This window comes from Haliotis cracherodii, unplaced genomic scaffold (genome assembly GCF_022045235.1).
Source record: "Haliotis cracherodii isolate W230 unplaced genomic scaffold, xgHalCrac1.p SCAF_5, whole genome shotgun sequence".
In the NCBI taxonomy this organism is placed as follows: domain Eukaryota; kingdom Metazoa; phylum Mollusca; class Gastropoda; order Lepetellida; family Haliotidae; genus Haliotis; species Haliotis cracherodii.
The window spans coordinates 9,660,108-9,686,849 of record NW_027266308.1 but is presented as its reverse complement, the minus strand read 5'-3'; the positions used below and the strand labels follow the sequence as shown (position 1 = coordinate 9,686,849).

Below are 26,742 nucleotides of genomic sequence, written 5' to 3'. Positions count from 1 at the left end.
GTGTGTTTTAAGTGATTACTGTCAAGAGTGTTGTTTTGCTTCATAATGAGTATGAAATACAGTCTGGTTGATTACTAAGTAGCTAAGGACTTTTGTCAGTAAGACAATGCCATCGAATTCAAAGTGAAGCAAAGCCAAAAACGTTTGCGTGACCTTTATGTCCATATAAGGTATTGTTCGGTATGTTAATTTAAATACAGCTAAGTGTTATCATGTGCAGTGTAGTTTTAGTGAAGGTCTCCAGAAATTGATTTTCATCCAAAGATTTAAAAAATTCGAGGTGGGAGGCATTTTGGTTTTTAGACTGCTCAAGACATTTCTGTATATTGACTGTCAATGGATGTGATTCTCATGAATTTTGGATGGAACCATATTTGGTAAATGTTATGAAGTAACATCAGTTTAACTTCCAGTCAGGCGAGCTGCGCAAACCAGGGACTTAGGCTGTGTGGCCTCTAAAAATCTCACTTTCTGCATTGCCAAAAACTTTGGTTTGATTAGTAACTTAATTATCAGTGATGATATTAATAATCATGAGTGAACAGGATGCAATGCTGTCACCTCGGGAAAGGCCAAACTGAAGAACGCTATACGTTCTCAAGCAGAATTTAAAGAAAATGAATTTACTGAGTGGGCTGATGCAAATGAGCTGTTGTTGCAACCATAGGGGAACTTTCAAAGGTTTTTCTACTCTGCGTCTCACATCGCAACTACTCACTGAGGATATTGTCGATACACGGTTCTCTGTCTGTTTACCATTGGCACCAACGCTTTTGCTGAATTCACATCAATGTTGGGTAGGACTATGCATATGGTGTTTTCCATGAAGCAACACAAGAAGGGTACACATGTATGGAGTTTCCTCGTCTGTGGGTACTTGCGGACAATACAGTGACGAGAAACAGTTAGGGATGAGGTGAGGTGAAATGGGGTTTAACGTCGCGTCCAAGATTATTGCACTTATATAGCAACGTGCATGCACGTTTGTTTGGTGGCTGCTTGTACTAGTCCGGACTGATGCCGATTTATAGTGCTAGCTCAGTGAGATACCATGCCGCAGTTTTACATGAATACTCCAAGCCGACCAGTCCTTGTTTTAGCCCCTTAATGCCGAGCGCCAGACAGGGTAACAACAAGTACCATCTTTTAACATCCTTTGGTATGAGGCGGGGATCGAGCCCTGGACTTTCCGTTCTCCGGGCAGACGCTCTACCACAAGACCACGGAGGCGGTCAGGCAGGGATGAAGATATAATTAATGAGAAGTCTGGAGTTTGTTTATCACCATACTAAATGGTGATCTCCCAGTGAAAACAGTATTAAGCATGTCCCTGATGACTAACTTTTCATTTAATATAAAAGATCATATCAAAATTTACACTCATTGTTCGACCCTCACACAAATTGATTGTTAATACTATAAATACCATACAATCATGCTGAAAACCTGATGTCCTCTAATTAATAACATCTCTGTTAAAACCTGATAAAAACATGGTTATCTGAATGACACACCCTATTCCATATTGGGTCCTCATTAGTAGTACATTGTACCTCCATTACTGACTAATTATATCCGGCTATCATAGGTCATCCATCACTGTCCAAAGAGTTTAATGGGTATTGCTGGACAGAGATAGGGGGAGGTAACTCTAATCTATAATCACACCTTGTAAACAGCCCAAGGCATGGCTTGGTTTTAATTACTCAATCCGGTTTCATTTTGTGTCAGCAGCGGCCATCTAGGGGTCAGATGTTGTCACTGACCGATCAGTATCCAGATATCATGTCGCTGACCGTTATTGTCGCAGTGGTGGCCGTCAAGCTGGGCGGAATGGTGTTATCAAATCTCATTAGATAATTAATGCTGGACTTAATTGGCCTGTATTAGCAATTATCATCAAAGAATGACCATAGGTCACCGGATTGACCGTTGGGTGGTGATTGCCAGTGATGGTCAGTCAGTGTTGCATGCATGGTATTAAGACTGGACCGCTGGAACTTGATAGTGTACAATTAGGTTACGTAATGGCTTACAAATGACGCACCATGCAACAATTATGGAGTTTGGTTTAAAGTTTGAATATGAATTTTTGAAAGGCCTCTTTCCTTTATCAAGACATGAAATATGTGTCATTACACGAGTGTCGTAAATGTTGCCTTGATATGCAGCTGTGTAAGCGTAGAGTTATTGTCCAATTATCTAGTTGAAAACATCTGTTAAAGACTACCACAGCTTCCTGTTGTTTGATGTAGTGGGGAGGTTTTTCTGACTGCATGTGTTTTGTGATGTCGTGGTACAAGTTTGTTGTGTAATGACACCATCAACATCAGGAACATGCAAATAATGCCAACAGCATTAGAAGAAGCATCAAAGATGGCCAAGAACAGATTCAGGGCCCCGTTCCACTAAGTGATCATAGCGCTAGGGTAATTGTAGTCTGTGTCACAGTCTCTGAACCATATTATTTTTCCTTCCGCCAGCCCTTTCTGTAATGCAAAAGCACTAAATGAAGCAAGTCTAGATTTTCCTCTGGTTTTCACTGTGGGCTGGGGCTGCTTTTAAGTTTTATTGAAGTTGTTTCTATCAAAATTATATATTTTCTGACACTAAGCATCAGTCAAATGTGATCATACCTCCCATACTTTAGCAGACTTACAACTGTCGTAGAGCTAGAATCACTTTGTGGCATGAGGCCCAGGACTTTCAATTCATGGTCCTGGGTTCAAGTAAAACTTTTGCAATGTTCAGTCAACTCTCTTTGACAATTCAAGTGAGTGAGTGAGTTGGGTTTATCGCCGCTTTTAACAGTATTCGAGTTATATAACGGCGTGTCAGCTTAATGTGGGAGAAAGCCCGAAGTCATGCAGGTCTCAGACGTTTACCCCTTTTGTGAAAAACCACGAGCACGGGTATGGTGTTGATAAACCTAGAAACATAATCAGGACAAACAGGGATTCAAACCCACAATGTTTCTGGCATGCCCAAGGCCAAGGGCTGCAACTCTGCACAGCGAATCGTGGCGCCTCTGACAACTGGGCCACCGTGCCCCCTGATGATAATGATGATGATAGCAGTAACAGTGGACAGATTATTATGATGATGATAGCAGTAACAGTGGAATGATGATGATGATGATGATGATAGCAGTAACAGTGGACTGATGATGATGATGATGATGATTATGATGATGATGATGATGATAGCAGTAACAGTGGACTGATGATGATGATGATAGCAGTAACAGTGGACTGATGATGATGATGATAGCAGTAACAGTGGAATGATGATGATGATGATGATGATGATGATAGCAGTAACAGTGGACTGATGATGATGATTGATGATGATGATAGCAGTAACAGTGGACTGATGATGATGATTGATGATGATGATAGTGGTAACAGTGGACAGATTATGATAATGATGATGATGATCATCATCATCATGACAGCAGTAACAGTGGACAGATGAAGATGATGATAGCAGTAACAGTGGACAGATGATGATGATGATGATCATGATAGCAGTAACAGTGGACAGATGATGATTATGATGATGATTATGATGATGATTGATGATGATGATGGATGATGATGATGTTGATGTTAACATGAATGTCAATGAATGTCTGTGATGGTCCAAGCAGTGATGCAGCAATGAGAAATACTAGAAGGTGTTGATGTAGGGTTAAGTCTTCTTGTCCTTATGTTGAATGACCAGCAACTGGATGAGCAAACTTCTCCGTCTCTCATGACACCGACAATTTATTATGCCTGACAAAGACAGTATATTATTCTAATAAGATAATAAATAATCTTGAGTAGAAAAGTCCAAATGAATGCATGTGCCTCCAACCTACGTGACAGTCAACAGGCGTGTGCGGTGACATCACACTCATATCCATGTATATCGGTGAGGAATGCTGGTATATCACATACAGGAAGTCGGTGATACAGTCAGGGCGATATATCTGACTGTGGCGACATCTGCAGCGTACACACATAGAACCTGTCCCATTATGACAGGGCGTGGTAATTGACACACAATCAGCTGGCTCATGCCCAAATCTCAAAATTTCGTTTGATTTATCAGACATGGAATATTTCACATCCGTGTATATGCGTGTAATTCTTTGTAGATATTTTCCTGTATGTTACGGATGGCAATTAGCAAGTGTCGGTTCAGTCTGACTTGCTGGGGACAGAGACGACCATTATATACAGTCATGGCTCATACTTTGTCCTTTGTCAAGAACGTAGTTTTCCTGTTAGGGAAGTTTTACTAGAATCAGATCTTGACATTTACGTGGAAAGTGGGAGCTGTGTCATGTCTGTTTGGATGAAATCAATTTCCCATCATGCATAGTTCTGTTCTGTTCAGGAAGAAAAATAAATTCAAAAAATTAAAATATCAGATCCTAACCCCAATATGATAAATAATAATACTAAAGAAGTCTAAATTATCTTTTTTTTTCTTTTTTTTTTGATAAGACAATTTTATCAGATTGAAAAATACAAATGTGGACAGCGCAATAACTACCAACCTACGAAAATAAAAACCATATCACAGAGGTGTAGGTTGGTAGCGCTAACAGTAACCTAAGTAAAAAGGAAAAGTCTAAATTATCTCACCCCAATCAGTACAGTGCTGTGAATCATGCAGAGTTGTAATGCAGCAGTGACCAGAGAAGAGAAATATTGAAGTGTTTAAAGCTAAAAACCTGGTCACATGCTACAGACACGATAGGAAAGGCAATCACTGGCCAAGCTGTGGCTGGACCAGATCACTAAAGACCTTACATAAATATCTCCCCTACTTTACTCAAGGATTGGTAGAGAGTGCGCAGGTTAGTCTATGGAGCTATTTCCATACTTAACTCAATTATCTACCTAAGTTTAAAATATGTAAGTTAAATACACAATATTAACATTCTGCTATAAAAATTAAACACATCTAAGTTTAACCCACTCATTCTTCACACATAGTGTACTTTACACCAGACCTGGAGTAGAATAGGTCCTCAGCAAGCCATGCTTGCTGTAAAAGGCAACTATGTTTGTCGTAAGAGGCGACTTACGGGATCAAGTGGTCAGGCTCGCTGACTTGGTTGATGCATGTCATCATAACCCAATTGCGTGAATTAATACTCATGTCAATCACTGGAATGTCTGGTCCAGATTCGATTATTTACAGACCAGAATATTAATGAGTGCGGCGTTAAACAACAAACAAACAAACAAACTTTATACCAGTTATGGTTTATAAGATTTGGCTATGTGTTTTTGTCAGTGTCAAGGCCTTACTTCATGTGGGGATTCCGGGTTACAGTCGGTTCCCAGCAACCCCATCTTCCCCAAACAAGGGAATTAACTGACTGTAAAAGTCCAGTTTCCACCCTTGCTGATCTAGGCTGGAATCATGGAGTTATATTTTGGCTGGACCAACGAGTCTTACATAGTCCAATCAAAATCATGTAACAAAATCGACATCCAGTTTTTTTAAACAATATATATCTTGATTATCGATCTGATCGTCTTGACTGGGTGCCGCCATTTCATTTGATTAAATGCTAAAGATATAAGAGGTGGAATCTGATTGGTCAATAGGAGGGACATAACTCGTATGGCAGGGTCAGTGATTTGGTTGATTGTGTATCATTGTACCCCAAATGCATGGATTGTTGTACACAATATCCATCACTGGATTTGTTGGTCCAGATTCGATTTTTTTACACACAGCGGTCATATACAGTATATCGGTGAGAGGGGCATTAAACAACAAACAGATAAAACCTTCATGTTAGGGAATTCTGCAATGTGTATTACCGTATTCGACGTAATAAGCGCCCCGCTCTAATCAGCACCCACGGCGACATTTGCTAAGATATTGGCTATTGAACAATCCCAATCAGCACCCCTTCCGAGTGATCAATGTACACAAGACTTATTTATTCGCGTATAATATGCACTCGTGTGTTATATGCACCCTTAATTATGGGTATTTAATTCTGGAAAAATATATCTGTCGTACATAAACATTTCAGGCTGTCAGCATAAACTACAAAATTTATCTTTCAACTCTGTTTTTTCCACCAAAATAACATTCTAATAAGAGCCCCTATTTCTAATTTTGAGAGCGCCCTGGGCGCTAATAACGTCGAATACGGTATATATTTTCATAGAAAGAGGGACAGTGATGGTTTTTGTTTGTTCACCCTGAGTACATGAGTTAAGGCTGTTGTTCAGTGCAGGCCTACAGTCTGTGTTATTTGTCCTTGTTTCAGCTTGGTGACCTTCAGAGCAGCTACAACGCCGCCAAGCGAGCCGTGGACGCCTTCGCCAACCACACTGACAGCAAGGATCTTCTCAAGCAGCTCAAGCAACACTTCTCTCTCCTGTGATCAAATCTCTCATATGTGATGAACTCTCTCTCCTGTAATGTCTCTCTCCTGTGGATGAATGTCTATCCTGTGATGTCTCTCTCCTGGGAGCGGGTCTCTCTCCTGGGAGCGGATGTCTCTCCTGGGAGTAAATGTCTCTCCTGTGAGCGGATGTCTCTCTTGTGATGTCTCTTCTGTGAGTGGATGTCTCCTGGGAGCGGATGTCTCTCCTGGGAGCGGATGTCTCTCCTGGGAGCGGATGTTTATCTTGTGATGTCTCTCTCCTGTGAGTGGATGTCTCTCCTGGGAGCAGATGTCTCTCCTGTGAGCGGATGTCTCTCTTGTGATGTCTCTCTCCTGTGAGTGGATGTCTCTCCTGTGAGCAGATGTCTCTCCTGTGAGCGGATGTCTCTCTTGTGATGTCTCTCTCCTGGGAGTGGATGTCTCTCCTGGGAGCGGATGTCTCTCCTGTGAGCGGATGTCTCTCTTGTGATGTCTCTCTCCTGTGAGTGGATGTCTCTCCTGTGAGCAGATGTCTCTCCTGTAGACAGATGTCTCTCTTGTGATGTCTCTCTCCTATGAGTGGATATCTCCTGTGAGCAGATGTCTCTCCTTTGATGTCTCTCTCCTGGTAGCTGATGTACCCCGATCGCTAAATATCTCAATCAGAAACGTAATGGCTCAATTTGACCGTTTAGACTACTGATTCACACATTCTTACTATTCATTGTGCACATGAGCCCTGTGGATAAGGTGTTTGGGTTTGTTTCCAGGGTTTGGTACAATTTTTAAAAATTAGATGGATTGCTTAGTGTGGCTTACACTTGTAACAGTGGCTGCTCAGTGAGCCCTGCACTGGTCATAATGACTTCTGGAATATCAAGCTTAGACTGGTCTCAAATGTGTCCGAGATAGTCTCACACTGTGATGGGGGTCCAGGATCGGCTATTCTCTCTTGGACCTCTGTGATGTAGTGTGTCACACACAGCAGGGACCCGAGCTGACCCCATCTGACACTGATTCATTGTGCTAGATTACCCCTGGCAGTCTAGGACTTCACCACATCTCACGGAATACAACATGTCTTATTTACTTGACTTTTCTTATTTGTGGTTGGTTCGTCTTTCACATACAGTAAACTACAGTTATTAAGGGACCACTAATTTTAGTTCGTTATAAGCATATATACAGCAAATGGCCTGGACTAAGAAATAAGTTTGTTTTATCGGTCAGTTCGTTATAAGCGTGTTCGTTATGAACGTAATTTACGGTACATTCACATTTGTAAACGAATTGAAGTGTGTGCTACAATCTGATTGGTTAAAAACATTAGATAAGACTGGATCCATGGAAATCTTTCTGAATTTACACTGTGCATAAAAACTTCTTTTTTTTTTTCAGTCTTAAATTTTTTTAAATCCGTACCATTCAACTTGGTAAAATGGATATCGCACTAACAAAATAGTAAGTTTCATTAATATTTGTCAGAACTACTTTGGGTCCAAATGAAATTTCCAGGCAACGACTACTAAATAACATCACAAATAAGCAAAACACGTAATGTGTATCACCTAGAGATACACTTTCAGGAAATTCTGGAAAAATATTTTGACCCTGTTACCAAATGTGTTTTTTCCACATTTTGCTGTAGAAGTGCATAGCATGGGTGGGCAGGGGGGTAAAGTGTTTTCTCTCCACGCCGAGCACCCAGGTTCAATATTGTTTCATGGATACACTGTGCCCCACGGCAAGGTGAGCTGGCTACAGTATTGCGTGATGAAGCACTTTTGGCATCCCTTTTGGTAAGTGACTTTGTTAGAAATTTGTCTCTGTTCACCCAGCTATGAATGGGTACCTGGCAGGATGAGGTGGCAAGGGTAACCTTCTAGTGCTTCATGGACAGCTTGGGTTGTATACTCCCCAGGGAGCTGAGAATGAAAATAGTGTGCACGCTGATTCATTGACTGGAGTAATAATGTCGCAAAAGAGCATGATTTAGGGTGCAGATTTGGTGTGTTATGAATACCATATTCATATTAATGATGATTAAATATATGCATTATTATTATGGCATAGTATCCAGCTTCACTCCTTCAGTGCTGTTGGGGGGCGTCGGGTAGCCAAGTGGTTAAAGCATTTGCTCATCACATTGAAGACCGGGTTCGATTCCCGACATGGGTACAATGTGTGAAGCCCATTTCTGGTGTCCCGTGCCGTGATATTGCTGGAAGATTGCTAAAAGTGGCATAAAACCATACTCACTCACTCACTGCTGTAGGTGAAATGTCATATAAGGTACCTGTGTCCTAATATAGTATCGTATACTGAGCCATTCAGTCTTCTCCGCAATCATACATTCCTGTAACCTCCGTCCAATGGCAATACATCGTTGTCTGTTAGTGAAATACTGTCTGTGATATGTTTATATGAAATGAAAGCTATAAGAAATAAAAACTATTGAAACAGATAGTGCTGTCTGTGGTTGTAACATATTGCTTGATTTGTGCTGAGATAGCTGTGTCATGTATCATGCAAGAATTCCAGCACGTGTGTCATGTATCATGCAAGAATCCCAACACGTGGTGACTTTGTGTTACCCAGGGTATCTATATGCTGTGGTGACTTTGTGTTACCCAGGGGTATCGATATGCTGTGGTGACTTTGTGTTACCCACGGTATCGATATGCTGTGGTGACTTTGTGTTACCCATGGTATCGATATGCTGTGGTGACTTTGTGTTACCCATGGTATCGATATGCTGTGGTGACTTTGTGTTACCCAGGGGTATCGATATGCTGTGGTGACTTTATGTTACCCAGGGGTATCGATATGCTGTGGTGACTTTATGTTACCCATGGTATCGATATGCTGTGGTGACTTTGTGTTACCCACGGTATCGATATGCTGTGGTGACTTTGTGTTACCCAGGGTATCGATATGCTGTGGTGACTTTGTGTTACCCAGGGTATCGATATGCTGTGGTGACTTTATGTTACCCAGGGGTATCGATATGCTGTGGTGACTTTGTGTTACCCAGGGTATCGATATGCTGTGGTGACTTTGTGTTACCCAGGGTATCGATATGCTGTGGTGACTTTGTGTAACCCACGGTATTGATATGCTGTGATCACTTTGTGTTACCAGGGGTATGGATGTGCTGTGGTGACTTTGTGTTACAAGGGGTATCGATATGCTGTGGTGACTTTGTGTTACCCAGGGTATGGATATGCTGTGGTGACTTTGTGTTACCTAGGGGTATCGATATGCTGTGGTGACTTTGTGTTACCCAGGGGTATTGATATGCTTTGGTCACTTTATGTTACCCAGGGGTATTGATATGCTGTGGTGACTTTGTGTTACCTAGGGGTATCGATATGCTGTGGTGACTTTGTGTTACCCAGGGGTATTGATATGCTTTCGTCACTTTATGTTACCAAGGGTATCGATATGCTGTGGTGACTTTGTGTTACCCAGGGTATCGATATGCAGTGGTGACTTTGTGTTACCCAGGGTATCGATATGCTGTGGTGACTTTGTGTTACCCAGGGTATCGATATGCTGTGGTCACTTTGTGGTACCAGGGGTATGGATGTGCTGTGGTGACTTTGTTTACCAGGGGTATCGATATGCTGTGGTGACTTGGTGTTACCCAGGGTATCGATATTCTGTGGTGACTTTGTGTTACCAGGGGTATCGAAATGCTGTTGTGACTTTGTGTTACCCAGGGTATCGATATGCTGTGGTGACTTTGTGTTACCCAGGGTATGGATATGCTGTGGTGACTTTGTGTTACCAGGGGTATCGATATGCTGTGGTTACTTTGTGTTACTAGGGGTATCGATATGCTGTGGTGACTTTGTGTTACCCAGGGGTATCAATATGCTGTGGTGACTTTGTGTTACCCAGGGTATCAATATGCTGTGGTTACTTTGTGTTACTAGGGGTATCGATATGCTGTGGTGACTTTGTGTTACCCATGGGTATTGATATTCTGTGGTGACTTTGTGTTACCCAGGGTATCAATATGCTGTGGTGACTTTGTGTTACCCAGGGGTATCGATATGCTGTTGTGACTTTGTGTTACCAGGGGTATCGATATGCTGTGGTGACTTTGTGTTACCAGGGGTATCAATATGCTGTTGTGTCCTTGTGTTACCCAGGGGTATCTATATGCTGTGGTGACTTTGTGTTACCCAGGGTATCGATATGCTGTGGTGACTTTGTGTTACCCAGGGGTATCAATATGCTGTGGTGACTTTGTGTTACCAGAGGTATCAATATGCTGTGGTGACTTTGTGTTACCAGGGGTATCGATATGCTGTGGTGAATCTGTGTTACCCAGGGTATCGATATGCTGTGGTGACTTTGTATAGCTGGTATCAGCTTGGTATCGTGAGGTGACATGAAATGGTGTTCAACGTCAGATCAAGATTACTACACTTATATAGCTGTGTGTGCGTGCGTGTCTGGACTAGTTCAGGTTTTATAGTGCTAGCACACTGAGACACCAAATCACGGTTTAACATGAACAACCAACTCAGACACATTATACTGACTCCGAGCTGACCAGTCCGTATTTTAGCCCCTTAATGCCAAGTGCCAGTCAGGGTGACAACAAGTACCATCTTTTAGCATCTGTTAGTATAACGTGGACGGGGATTGAACCACCGGCCACAACACCATGGAGGCAATTGTTTCATTGCACCCCAACTTGTGGTTTAGACTAGACTTAATTATTTACAAGCCGATGTGATGTGACGATAATAACAGCTGCATTAAGTGATGTTTATTTACCAGGAAACTCTTATTCCAGGTGCTATTTTCTGGGTCTCCCTTCTCCTCCAGCCCTGAATTTTCATTCCAACGAGAAATAATAAAAGGTTTTCACATCTCAATTTTCCCTGTTGCTCTGGAAATTTATCAAAAACAAATTGGGTTTGTTTGTATTTTGGCCTGTCTTCTCTCTTGTCGGTTGAGGTTGGAAATTAGAAACATTGAAAAAATATGGATGCCGAACAGGACACAGATGATGGCAAATCATTTCCAGTAGACATAACAAGACCTTGTCATCATTATAATCCTTATCTAATACTATCTGGACTGGTTATGAATCGCAAGTGCTCAGGAAGATGGACTTTGATACAGCCTCTGGAAGATGGACGAGAAGGGAGTGTTACAATGGTTATGTTCGCCCATGAGTCAACATGACCACCTGATTGTAGAGAGATGTTTACAGGTTCCCTGAGAGCTGTGAGCAGGGCAGATGAAAGTCTGGGTGTTGTTCTACATGGAGAGTGTTACGTCATAATCCCCTCAAGGAATGTGAGACCAGAGTTTGGAAGGAGATTAGGGTCACTGCAGGGTGACCTTTGTCCACTTGCTGTCCAGCTGAGCTGGAAATGAACAGGTTCCCTTATACTTCATGATGACGTTAGTATTGACCACTGGAGCTTGATGACGTTAGTACTGACCACTGGAGCTTGAAGACGTTAGTACAGACCACTCAAGCTTGATGACATTAGTACTGACCACTGGAGCTTTTTGACGTTATTACTGACCATTTGAGCTTCCTGACGTTAGTACTGTCCATTGGAGCTTGCTGACGTTAGTACTGTCCATTGGAGCTTGCTGATGTTAGCACTGACCATTTGAGCTTGATGATATTATTACTGATCATTGGAGCTTGCTGACGTTAGCACTGACCATTTGAGCTTGATGACGTTAGTACTGACCATTTGAGCTTGATGACGTTAGTACTGTCCATTGGAGCTTGCTGACGTTAGCACTGACCATTTTAGCTTGATGACGTTAGTACTGATCATTGGAACTTGAAGACGTTTGTACCAATCACTGGAGCTTTCTGACGTTAGTACTGCCACGGACTAGTATAACCATATAGGTCCGTGGTACTGCCCATTGGAGCTTCCTGACGTTATTACAGACCATTAGAACTTGCTGACGTTAGCACTGACCATTGGAGCTTGCTGATTTTAGAACTGACCTATGAGGCTTCCTGGCCTTAGTGCTGACTCACTCACTCACCCACTAAGTCACTCGTGTTCTACCAAATTCTGTATCTCAATGACTTCATCTCATCACGCAGTTATGAATTCATCAACGTTTGATCAAAATTCAACTTTGTCCAGGAGCCAAACATTTCATTTTGACATTTAGCAAACCCGACAAATTAACAGGGTCAACTATGAATGTACAATACTGATAACGAACTGAAGTCTTCTTGTTGGCGCCAGGTGTTAGAACTTCCCATCTATACACGTCTGGATTTGTGTCATACAGACCCTGAAACAAATATATCCAATACAGCCCATGCAAGCCCGTGTTTGGCAAGTCCAGATTACTGCAGTATCTGAACATGAACGAAGTCTCTGGGCTCCATTTTATTATATTTTATAACTATAATTTAACAACTGTTTTTCTGTAAAATATGTCCATTTCAGAGTCAAGATGTTAGTCTAGGCTGTGTGTATTAATTGCCGAAAATGTGTTTTTTTTTAAGTTCTCAGCCGTAATGGCGTGTTTGTAGTGATGTGCCATCGATGTGTCTAAATCTGCTGAAGCGATCTCTGGTTTTGCAACTTAAACTTTCATAAACAAACGAAACTGTCGCCCGAAATAGAGAGTTGCTATCAGTTTTCCCCCGGCTTACAAGAGAAATTTCAACCTTATTGTTTTCTTGCGAGTAGAATGAGTATAAATTCGGTGATGGCGAAAATGTTTTGTCACGAACGCTTCAGAAGCAAACTCCTCTTTCACAGCAGCGATATTTATTGGAATTAATGCAAGTCTAGCAAGTCACATAAAATATATATAAAAAAATCACGGAGTGCAACAGATAAGAGGGAAAAAACAAAGTGTATTTTCATTCCAGTATTTCTGGGGGCACGGGTGGCCCAGTCGTCTGAGGCGCTGCGATTCGCTGTGCAGAGTTGCGTCCCTTGGGCACACCAGAAACCTGTGATTGTGGGTTCGAATCCCGGTTCGCCCTGATTATGTTTCTAGGTTTGTCAGCATCATACCCGTGCTCGTGGGTTTCACCGAAGTGGTGAACGTCTGAGACCTGCATCACTTCGGGTTTTCCTCCCACATTAAGCTGACACGCCGTGATATAACTGGAATAATGTTAAATGCAGGATCTGCTGTTTGCCCGGGGTCATGGTAAACTTGTGACTCATCAAGCTGACACGGGATGACATAGCTATAATACAATTCAAAGCTCATTCACCATTTAGTGCACATTTGCAGGAGTTTCAAAGTGAAGAGAATGTTATTGTTCAGTTCATTCATAATTCAGAAATTCAGTCCAGGAAATGCTGGAACTACATAACCCTTTCTCTCAAACACCATGCTTGTCGAACGATGGATCGGGTGGTCAGACACTGTGACTTGGTTGATTGTGTGTCATCGTCCCCGACGGCATGGGGCGATGCTCATGATATCAACCACAAGTATGTCTGGTCCAGACTCAATTATTTACAGACCGCCGGCATATAGCTGGAATATTGCTGAGTACGGCGTTAAACAACAAACAGAGAATCATTCCTTTGATATAGTAATTTAGAAGTGTCCACGAGCGTGAGTGTCCCCTTTGTTGTGTGAGTTTCCAGAATAAAAAGCAAACATCAAACGTCGTCGTCTGAAGAACTTCATAGACTGGGCCTTGTCTGGCAATAACCGGCTGCGCAGGGAAGGATGGTAACTAGTCACGCCAGCTGATGGCCATATGTCCGCGAATGTTTGACCTCGGCTAACGGTCCTGCTTGTGTTGGTACTTAATCATGTTACATTGTATTTACGAAGGTGTTCCCTAACGATTACAAGGGTCTTATGGCACACTTACAGGGGTGTTATGTAACAGTTTAGACTGCCCCCTACCGGACAGACTGCACGTGCGGGGTGTGGCCTGGTCACATGACGCCGATGAAGGTTCCGATATCATGACATATGTTATCAGTGGAACGCTGTGCGGACATGTAATCAGACGACTGGGTTGCGTTTAAAAGCTGTTTGATTCCGACAAGCGCGATAGGGTGGAGCTTATCGGATGTTGTTGTGTCAAATGTGGGTCAATGCCTTCCGTGTTCCTGCGTTATCTGATTTTAAAAGTATAAGAGTTGAGACAATGTCTCGACTTGCTACAGTATTGCGCATATATAGGAAAACCTGTTTCTGTTGCTTAAGAAGTCATATTATTCACTGAAACAGGGTGCAAACACATTTGTGATGTTTCTGTCTATATCATATAGATATAATATCATATAGATAATATGCTACCCCAAAGAAGTTAGAGACCACCTGATTCCTTCATGTTACTATAGTTAATCTGTCATGTCTGTGTTCTCTTCATTAAATAACTTTCATAAAAAGTTTAAAACATGCAGAGACTTAGAATACACTCAGGGACCAAATACCATATTGATACGGTCTCTGATAAAATCAACAATGAGAACAGTTTAACAAGGTGCAAAGTATTCAAACTAACTATATTTTCGTCGTCCTAAATGCACCCTTTGAGCAATTAAATGACTAGCTTCTCGTCTTCTCCACTTAATTCAGAAACAAATGCAGTGCCTCTTGATGTCATTTTTTAAATAAGGATATCATGCCACGATTGAAAAAAATTATAAACATCGTCAGCCTTTTATTTTTCTTGTGTTTTTGGTTAAAAATATCGTATAGCTCACTGCCAAAATTGTCACACCTTAGACTAGACGCCACAAACAGAGAGGTAGTCGTATTATTAGCTGATGCGTATGAATCATACAGTCTCGCCCTGAAGCAAGGGCACCGCCTGAGACTAATGAGCCAATCAAATCGTCCGTCCATCTGGGAGTGACGACACGTGCGGCCACACAGCGCCAAGACTCAGCAGACTAAACTTCGCCCAGACTGGTCAACTGGAATTACATCGGCGGGTCACGTGATGAATTCACGTGCCGCACGTGCAAGGCGATCTCGGAATGTTGATTACATGCTTGACTGCGACTGAATATTGCACGTGTGTAGTCAGTTCGCCGTGTCCAGCCTGTGGCTAAAATACCCTGATGGTCAGAATGCGTGTGATTAGAAAGACATTAGCAGACATTTTTATGAAGATATAAATATTTTATTGTCATGGGTTAATTTCAAGACCAGTGATTCACATGAGGTGTGCTATGCTGTTCTTCGTCTGAAGGGGCAGGGATTATAACAGGGGCGTTTGTTCTCTCGTTGTAACGGCATTTCGTCATTTGATGAATATATTCTGATGTTAATAGAGGGCATATAATTTCATATAGCCTGATAGTACTTTTATTCTACTATACATCACGCGTTATGAACAGCTGTTGCTACTGTAAACCCTGACTTCTAGCCAAGGATTGGTGGGGTAAGCAGACCTGGGTTCGATTCCCAACATGGGTACGGTGTCTGTAGCCAAAGGGGGATCTGCAAAAAATACCACTACTACTTTCTTTGTTTATTGTTTAACGCCGCACTCAGCAATATTCAAGCAATATGACGGCGGTCTGTCAATACTCGATTCTGACCAGACAATCCAGTGATTGATATGAGCATCGATCCACGCATTTGAGAGATGGTGACATACATCAACCAAGTCAGCAAGCCTGACCACCCGACCCTGTTAGTCGCCTCTGACGACAAGCATAGTCGCCCGTTACGGCAAGCATGGGTTGCTGAAGATCTATTCTAACCCAGTTCTTCACGGGTCACTACTATCGATGCACATGATGTCAATCACTGGATTGTCTGGTCCAGACCCGATTATTTTCAGACCGCCGTCATAGCTGGATTATATTGCTTAGTGCTGTGTTAAACAGCAAACAAATAAACTACTACTGCTGCTTCTATATAAGTTGTACTGCAACTTGGGCAGTCGGGTAGCCCAGTGGTTAAAGCGTTCGCTCGTCACGTAGAAGACCCGGGTTCGATTCCCGGCATGGGTACAATGTGAGAAACCCATTTCTGGTGTCCTCCGCCGTGATATTGCTGGAATATTGCTAAAAGCGGCGTAAAACCATACTCACTCACTCACTGTACTGCAGCTAACTCTGCTAATGTGTCGTGTACCCAGGTATTTCTATAACCACGCCATGGATGTATGATTCTATCGTCATACCGGGCCTGTTCAGCTGAACAACAGCCAATAGAATGTTGGAGCAAGAAGAAAAGTAAGTATGTTTCGTGGCCAACTCGCGTGATCTAAAACTTTGTCAAGTTTTTATGTCACTTTATTAGGCTCGCTTACGCGCGTTGGTTTCTTCATAAAAACTTAATTATTTTTTTCAAACATAAAATTACCAAGATTTCAAAGCGTCTTTTCTTTCACAAAGCCATCTTAATCGAATTGGCGTTGACTAAACAAAGGGCGATAACCCAGGCCGCCAAGCAAGTAATCAATCACACTTGCACTCCAAGACAGATGGTAACGAGGAGGTTTTCTTGTAATTAATTTACAAGAAACAGTCTGATTAATCTGTGAAAGATTTAAAGCTGAAATCTCTCTACCTGTAGATTTGACCTTGACCGGACCTGAACTTCGGCTCTCTTTGAACCGGGGATCTGCGGGGTCAGGGGTCAGCGAGCAGGGTGGGCGAGATGTTGATCTAATTACACGTGGGAATGTTTTGCAGCCTGTATGTCAATGTATTACTCTACCTGTATCACTATCTACCCACGTGTTCCTTAATACCTGCATGACTGTATCTACCCGTTTGTCTTCCTATATATGTGCATTGCAATAGACCCGTGAAGATCCGGGGTAGGATAGGTCTTCAGCAACCCATGCTTGCCGTAAAAGGCGACTATGCTTGTCGTAAGAGGCGACTTACGGGATCTGGTGGTCCGGCTCGCTGACTTGGTTTGATGCATGTCATCGTATCCCAATTGCGTGGATCGATGCTCATGATATCAATCACTTGATTGTCTGGTTCAGACTCGATTGTTTACAGACGACTGTCGTGTAGCTGAAATATTGCTGGCTACGGCGTTAAACAACAAACAAACAAACAAAAGCATTGTACTCGTATCATACTATGCTACATGCATATCTACCCGTTTGTCATACCATGCCTACATGCATATCTACCCGTTTGTCATACCATGCATACATGCATATTGTTACGTGTCGATTCCCAAATTAAAACAATGTGTTAACCCAGAAATCTGTACGTAAAAGAACTGTGTGATTCCAAGAACCAGACAACAAATGGCATACAATAAACATAATTAACTAGGTTTACAAATCAACACAAATTACTGCACAGATATTGCAATGGCAGTACACAAGAGAGTGGTAGTACAATTTTCAATGGCAATATGATGGAAGTGGTCAGTATGATATTAAAAAAAGACAGTGGTGATAGCAAAAGTCAGTGTTAATAATAAACATTCACTCAGCGGCGACAGCGGTCAAGCTTCCGAGACGGGCCTCGGAGATTTAGGGGTGATGACTGATCTACACACGAAAGCTGGTCTTGACGTGATGAAAAGTGTGAGAGATGCGTAAACGCGCGTTTGTTTCCATATAAACAACCTACCAAGCTACTGGGAATTCCTACTCATTGTCCTCACAACAAAGAATTTTCCACGTGTTTCTATAACAAACTATCACCGTCCGCGGTGTACCTGACCGGAAGTTTACACAACACACTATAGCATCTAATATAGTTCTTGACAACTGCCTACATTAAACGGAGGAGTCCACTAATGCCTACAGTGACAAATGCCTACAGTCTAAAACAAACATTTATATGCTTCAGTGGTTTTACATGTGATACCCTGCTACCTCTCTGCAGAGTTGAACTGGCTCATTTTAGTGTACTATTGCCTACAGTGACAAATGACAAACACTAGCAAATGATATTTAGTAGTTTTTCTTTATTCATTCATTTCTTCTGATATTTCATACATCATACATCATCCATAGTTTCATTAATCATATTTCATATAAATTATATACATATCAGACTTACATTCATCATATATCATCTCATACAAATACCAAATTCCTGACGACTAATCACTGTCCAAACACAATGCAACGGGCGTCTACCGAATCTCAACAGAAACGATGTAACACATTTACAGTTATTGTGAAACGAAACAACGCACTGCCATATAACAATATCCAAACATTTGTCATACTAGGCCTTCCTATCTACCTGTTTGTTTTCCCGTTCGTCTTACGGTAGTTGTCAGAATGGCTTGTGGTGCTATGCTTGAACCATGCACTGACTGATCTTCACTCACTCACTCACTCACTCACTCACTCACTCACTCACCATCTGACTCACTTAGAATTCAGCAGCTGCTACACTTGTCGTAAGAGGCGACTTATGGCATCGGGTGGTCAGACTTGGTTGATGCATGTCATCGTATCCCAATTACCTAGATCGATGATCATGGCGTCAATCACTGGATTGTCTGTTCCAGATTCGATTATTGACAGAACGCCGTCATATAGCTGGAATATTGCTGAGTGCGGCGTTAAACAACAAAGCAACATAATACCCCTTGACTTCAAACAACGGTGGTGCTAGAATCGAATCCAACTGATGCTGTTTTATTGGTTATGAAGAGAGTCCCATTTGATTGGACCGACGCACATGATATCAATCACTTGATTGTCTGGTTGAGACTCGATTATTTACAGACGGCCGTCATACAGTTGGAATATTGCTCGATGCGGACTTAAACAACGAACAAACAAACAAGCTCATTATTTCAGCATGTCTGCCAATCCAGGTGCCTATCGCCTACATGCCTGACATGATCTATAAACACAGGTATGCCAACACAGTATGACTAAAGACAGCGCATGCCTCAGAAAGAAGAAGCGTTATATATCGCACCAGTGACACCCGCCATCTGTGGTCAGCAGATCCAACGCTTGCTCATTATGGCTTTTATATTACAGTAGTCAGCGTGCTTCTTCGAGTGTTGTTTCTGGGCTTGTGTTGTTAGTTAACAACTCGAGGCTTGACAGCTCAACAGGTGGACCCGTCTCTATTCACAACACAGAAGAAATAATCGCTTGATAATCACATGACACAGGAGGAAACTCTTATGTCAATTTGTCAATGATAAATACACCCTACCCACGCCATTAGCACACGTTGCCAGGTTTGTTTAGCGGAGCACAAAGCCCTTGTCAACCTTCTGTCAGTTTCGTCTCACCTTAGTGCGGGTTCAAGTCCCCGTCACGACATTATGGACCTTGGTATCGATATGTTAAAGGAGACCAATTAGCCTGAGTCATTTGGAATACATATCAAGTCAGCCATAACATTCGTCTGTAGGATAGGAATGAAATTAGGAAGAATTACTATGTAAAATAACAAGAAATGTGACTACGGGTTATTTATTTGTTTGAAGTTGAAAAAGTGTTGAAGTTATTGCTGTGAGTTGATTACTAATTACCCATAATATATCATAATCACAATTAACGTCAATTAGACATATGTTCATGGATCTGAGAGTTTGCCAAATCATGTTTCTCTCCTGTGTAACATGCGTGCAAGTTGTGTGGGGATTCCAGGTCAGACTGGATGTAGGTTCCAAGTTCTCCATGCATGCTTGTCGCGAGAGCATGGCTGGGATTCCGGATGAGAATAGACCCCCAGTGCACCGTTTTTGTCGTTTAGAGGGCACCGTGGAGAGCTCGAGTGAGAATGGGTCGTCGCAAGTACAACTTGTTTTCGGGAGAGATTCAGGGGGTTGCAACGTGTGACCTCACTTATTGTGCGTCATCGTCCCCGATAACGTGGATTGTTGCTCATGTTGCCAACCCTGTGGAAGTTGCCTGTCCTAAAGTTCCTGTCGGAGTTGCCTCTCCTAAAGTCCCTACCGTAGTTGCCTGTCCTAAAGTCCCTGTGAAAGTTGCCTCTCCTAAAGTCATTGTGGAAGTTGCCTGTCCTAAAGTCCCCGTGGAAGTTGCCTGTCCTAAAGTCCCTGTGGAAGATGCCTGTCCTAAAGTTCCTGTCGGAGTTGCCTGTCCTAAAGTCCCTACCGTAGTTGCCTGTCCTAAAGTCCCTGTCGGAGTTGCCTGTCCTAAAGTCCCTGTGGAAGTTGCCTGTCCTAAAGCCCCCGTGGAAGTTGCCTGTCCTAAAGTCCCTGTGGAAGTTGCCTGTCCTAAAGTCCCCGTGGAAGTTGCCTGTCCTAAAGTCATTGTGGAAGTTGCCTGTCCTAAAGTTCCTGTCGGAGTTGCCTGTCCTAAAGTCCCTACCGTAGTTGCCTGTCCTAAAGTCCCTGTCGGAGTTGCCTGTCCTAAAGTCCCTGTGGAAGTTGCTTGTCCTAATGTCGAATATTTATGAACATGTAATCTTTAAGACACATATTCCAGGAAAGGACTTTTCTACAAACTTCTATATATCCACACATCTATGATTTTAAGTAAATAGATTCTTCATCATTTACCTTTTTGAAATAAATTACTATCAATATTGTTTACACATGCCCCTTAGTCTCTATCATCGTTCATTTATGCCCATCGGTCTAGTCGTGTATCTGTCATGTTTTTCTATTTCTATGTATCTACATATCCTATCAGATGTGCATATATACCAACTGCCGATGCACCTCGTATGTCGCCCAGCTGTGCGGAGACCGGATGCAGATGTATACGTGACCGGAACTATATTAGTACACAATCGGGTCAAGCTGACCGAGACCTCGTTCTGATTATATTTCTTTTATGACGTCATCACACTTTAATTAGTATTAAGGTATTTCGAGGGGATCTATCAAGATATTCTGAATGACATTAAATGATTTTCATCTTTTACAGTTCAGGGTTAAAGGTACCTTTCAACGTCATTACAATATCATTTTATACACAAACGGTCTGATTAATAGGGGAGATAATCCCGGGACTAAAACCTGTATTCGCCGACGTATTGTGGGGAGCATGTATACCTTGTGTGAACGCTAAAACGATCTCGATAAATGTTTTGCATAAGGGCACGATGCTCAAAACGTGCTCATCGCTACGACTATCGAAACTACATTTATATTCCATATTCGTGACGCCAACGACAAGGGAATCCCTAATAGAAAGCGAGGCTGTGGCCTATTGTCTACCCAAGACAACTTCCGCGACATAGACATCGACTGTCGTGCCTTTGCTTTGAGTCGCTTCTGTCGTCTCGTGGAGAGACGTCCGTCCGGAAAGCGGAAGGGCGGTGGTTCTATTCCCGGCCGCGTCATACCAAATCACGTGTGTACGAACACAATGGAACGCCATTTTCTGGACCATGTACACTCCAGTCGCGATCAATGAAGGTGTGTGGGGTGGGGGTCGGGTAGTGGGGTGGTGGGGTGGGGGTCGGGTGGTGGGGTGATGGTTGCCAACATTCAAAAGTGTAGCAACAAGTATTTCGTTTTTTCTTTAACACAGCCTGTCATACCGTACACTTGTCACACTCCATCACTGCTAACGGACGTGAAACTGTGCATCATTGAACGTGACAAGCCCATTTTACAGACAGTGCATCATTGAACGTGACAAGCCCATTTTACAGACAGTGCATCATTGAACGTGACACTCCCATTTTACAGACAGTGCATCGTTGATCGTGACATGTCCATTTAACAGACAGTGCATCATTGAACGTAACACTCCCATTTTACAGACAGTGCATCATTGAACGTGACACTCCCATTTTACAGACAGTGCATCATTGAACGTGACACGTCAATTTTACAGACAGTGCATCATTGAACGTGACACGTCAATTTTACAGACTGTGCATCATTGAACGTGACACGCCCATTTTACAGACAGTGCATCAATGAACGTGACACTCCCCTTTTACAGACAGTGCATCAATGAACGCGACACGCCCATTTTACAGACAGTGAATCAATGAACGTGACACTCCCATTTTACAGACAGTGCATCAATGAACGCGACACGCCCATTTTACAGACAGTGCATCATTGAATGTGACACGCCCATTTTACAGACAGTGCATCATTGAACGTAACGCTCCAATTTACGGACAGTGCATCAATGAACGTGACACTCCCCTTTTACAGACAGTGCATCAATGAACGTGACACGCCCATTTTACAGACAGTGCATCAATGAACGAGACACGCCCATTTTACAGACAGTGCATCATTGAATGTGACACGCCCATTTTACAGACAGTGCATCATTGAACGTGACACTCCCATTTTACAGACAGTGCCTGGGTTTATAAAAACAACAATATCAGGCTTAGAAACGTGTCACAGTTTAGACGGCCATTAAATGTGTGTTTCTCATGTCGTGTTTCGTTTATTCCTTTCTCGACGCAGCGTTACATTGTTAATAGTTTAGACAGTTCATTTCATAGAAACTTTTATCCACAACGAACAACAGACTATCGTAGTGCTAAGGTGGTCGTAACTCTCGTACTTTAACATAGGCTTACGATTATCGTAGCTCTAAGTTGGTCGTAACTCAAGTACTTTAACATAGGCTTACGATTATCGTAGCGTTAAGGTGGTCGTAACTCCCGTACTTTAACATAGGCTTACGATTGACGTAGCGCTAAGGTGGTCGTAATATAACTCCCGTACTTTAACATAGGCTTACGATTATCGTAGTGCTAAGGTGGTCGTAACTCCCGTACTTTAACATAGGCTTACGATTATCGTAGCGCTAAGGTGGTCGTAACTCCCGTACTTTAACATAGGTTTACGATTATCGTAGCGTTAAGGTGGTCGTAACTCCCGTACTTTAACATAGGCTTACGATTATCGTAGCGTTAAGGTGGTCGTAACTCCCGTACTTTAACATAGGCTTACGATCATCGTAGCGTTAAGGTGGTCGTAACTCCCGTACTTTAACATAGGCTTACGATCATCGTAGCGTTAAGGTGGTCGTAACTCCCGTACTTTAACATAGGCTTACGATTATCGTAGCGTTAAGGTGGTCGTAACTCCCGTACTTTAACATAGGCTTACGATTATCGTAGCGTTAAGGTGGTCGTAACTCCCGTACTTTAACATAGGCTTACGAGATCATCGTTGCTTTGAGGAACAGGGCCCAGCTAATTCTTCGGAATGTTCACAACTCTCTCATGAGAGATGACCGCTGTGTTGGTTATGCGACGTGCGGTGAGTCGTCGATCATCCACAATCACATCATATATTTTTTCAGCATTTTCCTTATTGGTGACAGTTGAAGGTCTTCTTGATCTTGGATCATCTTCAAGGCTGTCTCTACCCCTGCTCTTAACAGTGGCAAAGGAAGGAGCATCGTCCCTAGGGTTGACGCCATGTCCGCGCGGAAGTCTGATGGCGCCATATCAGTTGGAGATACTGGATGGCAGCGCGAACACCGCGTTTGTCCATTTCATCAAGAAAATAATACCTTGTCACTGCTTGCAGACATATGCCGCCTGTTTGCGTAGTTAGCTCAAATGCAGCCTGTAATTATTAGAAAGTATTGTAATTACTACATGCAGCATGTAAGCATTGGAAAGTATTGTACTTAATACATACAGCGTGGAAAACATTGTACTTAATACATACGGTGTGTAAGCATTGGATGTATTGTAATTACTACATACAACATGGAAAGTATTGTACTTAATACATACAGCATGTAAGCATTGGAAAGTATTGTACTTAATACATGCAGCATGTAAGAATGGAAAGTGTAGTACTTAATACATACCGCATGGAAAGTATTGTACTTAATACATGCTGCACAGAAAGTATTGTACTGAATACATGCAGGTTGTAAGCATTGGAAAGTATTGTACTTAATACATGCAGCATGTAAGTATGGAAAGTATTGTACTTAATACATGCTTCACAGAAAGTATTGTACTTAATACATGCTGCACAGAAAGTATTGTACTTAATACATGCAGGTTGTAAGCATTGGAAAGTATTGTACTTAATACATGCAGCATGTAAGTATGGAAAGTATTGTACTTAATACATGCTGCACAGAAAGTATTGTACTTAATACATGCATGTTGTAAGCATTAAAATGTATTGTACTTAATACATGCAACATGTAAGTATGGAAAGTATAGTACTTAATACATGCTTCACAGAAAGTATTGTACTTAATACATGCAGGTTGTAAACATTGGAAAGTATTGTACTTAATACATGCAGCATGTAAGTATGGAAAGTCTTGTACTTAATACATGCATGTTGTAAGCATTGAAATGTATTGTACTTAATACATACAGCCTTGTAGGTATGGACAATATTGTACTTAATACATACATCATGGAAAGTATTGTGCTTAATACATACAGCATGGAAAGTATTTACTTACTACATACAGCATGAGAAATATTGTACTTAATACATGCAGCATGTACGTATCGGAAAGTATTGTACTTAATACACACAGCATGGAAAGTATTCTAATTGATGTGTGCACAATGTAAGGAATGGAAAGTAGTGTACTTTATACGTGCACAACGTATGCATTGGAAAGTATTGTACTTTATACGTGCACAACGTAAGCATTGGAAAGTATTGTACTTTATACGTGCACAACGTAAGCATTGGAAAGTATTGTACTTTATACGTGCACCACGTAAGCATTGGAAAGTATTGTACTTTATACGTGCACAACGTAAGCATTGGAAAGTAGTGTACTTTATACCTGCACAACGTATGCATTGGAAAGTATTGTACTTTATATGTGCACAACGTAAGCATTGGAAAGTATTGTACTTTATACGTGCACAACGTAAGCATTGGAAAGTATTGTACTTTATACGTGCACCACGTAAGCATTGGAAAGTATTGTACTTTATACGTGCACAACGTAAGCATTGGAAAGTATTGTACTTTATACGTGCACAACGTATGCATTGGAAAGTAGTGTACTTTATACCTGCACAACGTATGCATTGGAAAGTATTGTACTTTATACGTGCACAACGTTAGCATTGGAAAGTATTGTACTTTATACGTGCACAACGTATGCATTGGAAAGTATTGTACTTTATACCTGCACAACGTAAGCATTGGTAAGTATTGTACTTTATACGTGCACAACGTAAGCATTGGAAAGTATTGTACTTTATACGTGCACCACGTAAGCATTGGAAAGTATTGTACTTTATACGTGAACAACGTAAGCATTGGAAAGTAGTGTACTTTATACGTGCACAACGTAAGCATGCACAACGTAAGCATTGGAAAGTATTGTACTTTATACCTGCACAGCGTAAGCATTGGAAAGTAGTGTACTTTATACGTGCACCACGTAAGCATTGGAAAGTATTGTACTTTATACGTGCACCACGTAAGCATTGGAAAGTATTGTACTTTATACGTGCACAACGCAAGCATTGGAAAGTATTGTACTTTATACCTGCACAACGTATGCATTGGAAAGTATTGTACTTTATACGTGCACAACGTAACGTTGGAAAGTAGTGTACTTTATACGTGCATAACGTAAGCATGCACAACGTAAGCATTGGAAAGTAGTGTACTTTATATGTGCACAGCGTAAGCATTGGAAAGTATAGTAGTTTATACGTGCACAACGTAAGCATTGGAAAGTATTGTACTTTATACGTGCACAACGTAAGCATTGGAAAGTATTGTACTTTATACGTGCACAACGTAAGCATTGGAAAGTATTGTACTTTATACGTGCACAACGTAAGCATTGGAAAGTAGTGTACTTTATACCTGCACAACGTATGCATTGGAAAGTATTGTACTTTATACGTGCACCACATAAGCATTGGAAAGTATTGTACTTTATACGTGCACAACGTATGCATTGGAAAGTAGTGTACTTTATACGTGCACAACGTAAGCATGCACAACGTAAGCATTGGAAAGTATAGTAGTTTATACGTGCACAGCGTAAGCATTGGAAAGTATAGTAGTTTATACGTGTACAACGTAAGCATTGGAAAGTATTGTACTTTATACGTGCACAACGTATGCATTGGAAAGTAGTGTACTTTATACCTGCACAACGTATGCATTGGAAAGTATTGTACTTTATACGTGCACAACGTTAGCATTGGAAAGTAGTGTACTTTATACGTGCATAACGTAAGCATGCACAACGTAAGCATTGGAAAGTAGTGTACTTTATATGTGCACAGCGTAAGCATTGGAAAGTATAGTAGTTTATACGTGCACAACGTAAGCATTGGAAAGTATTGTACTTTATACGTGCACAACGTAAGCATTGGAAAGTATTGTACTTTATACGTGCACAACGTAAGCATTGGAAAGTAGTGTACTTTATACGAGAACCACGTAAGCATTGGAAAGTATTGTACTTTATATGTGCACAACGTAAGCATTGGAAAGTATTGTACTTTATACGTGCACCATGTAAGAATTGGAAAGTA

General features: G+C 41.7%; 2 protein-coding genes across 2 annotated transcripts in view; both read left to right on the top strand.

Annotated features, from left to right (window-relative positions):
• Positions 1–6,481, top strand: part of LOC139443060 (tetratricopeptide repeat protein 8-like) — a 79,250-nt gene extending 72,769 nt beyond the window's left edge. Inside the window, exon 11 of the mRNA XM_071223980.1 lies at positions 6,287–6,481. Within this exon, the coding sequence (XP_071080081.1) occupies positions 6,287–6,403 (117 nt within the window). The 3' untranslated portion in view covers positions 6,404–6,481. The remainder of the gene's footprint in view (positions 1–6,286) is intronic.
• Positions 6,482–20,070: 13,589 nt separating this feature from the next.
• Positions 20,071–20,712, top strand: LOC139442406 (uncharacterized). Its single transcript, XM_071223220.1, has one exon. It carries the CDS (start codon positions 20,071–20,073, stop codon positions 20,710–20,712), a length of 642 nt encoding a protein of 213 aa, XP_071079321.1.
• Positions 20,713–26,742: the final 6,030 nt, after the last annotated feature.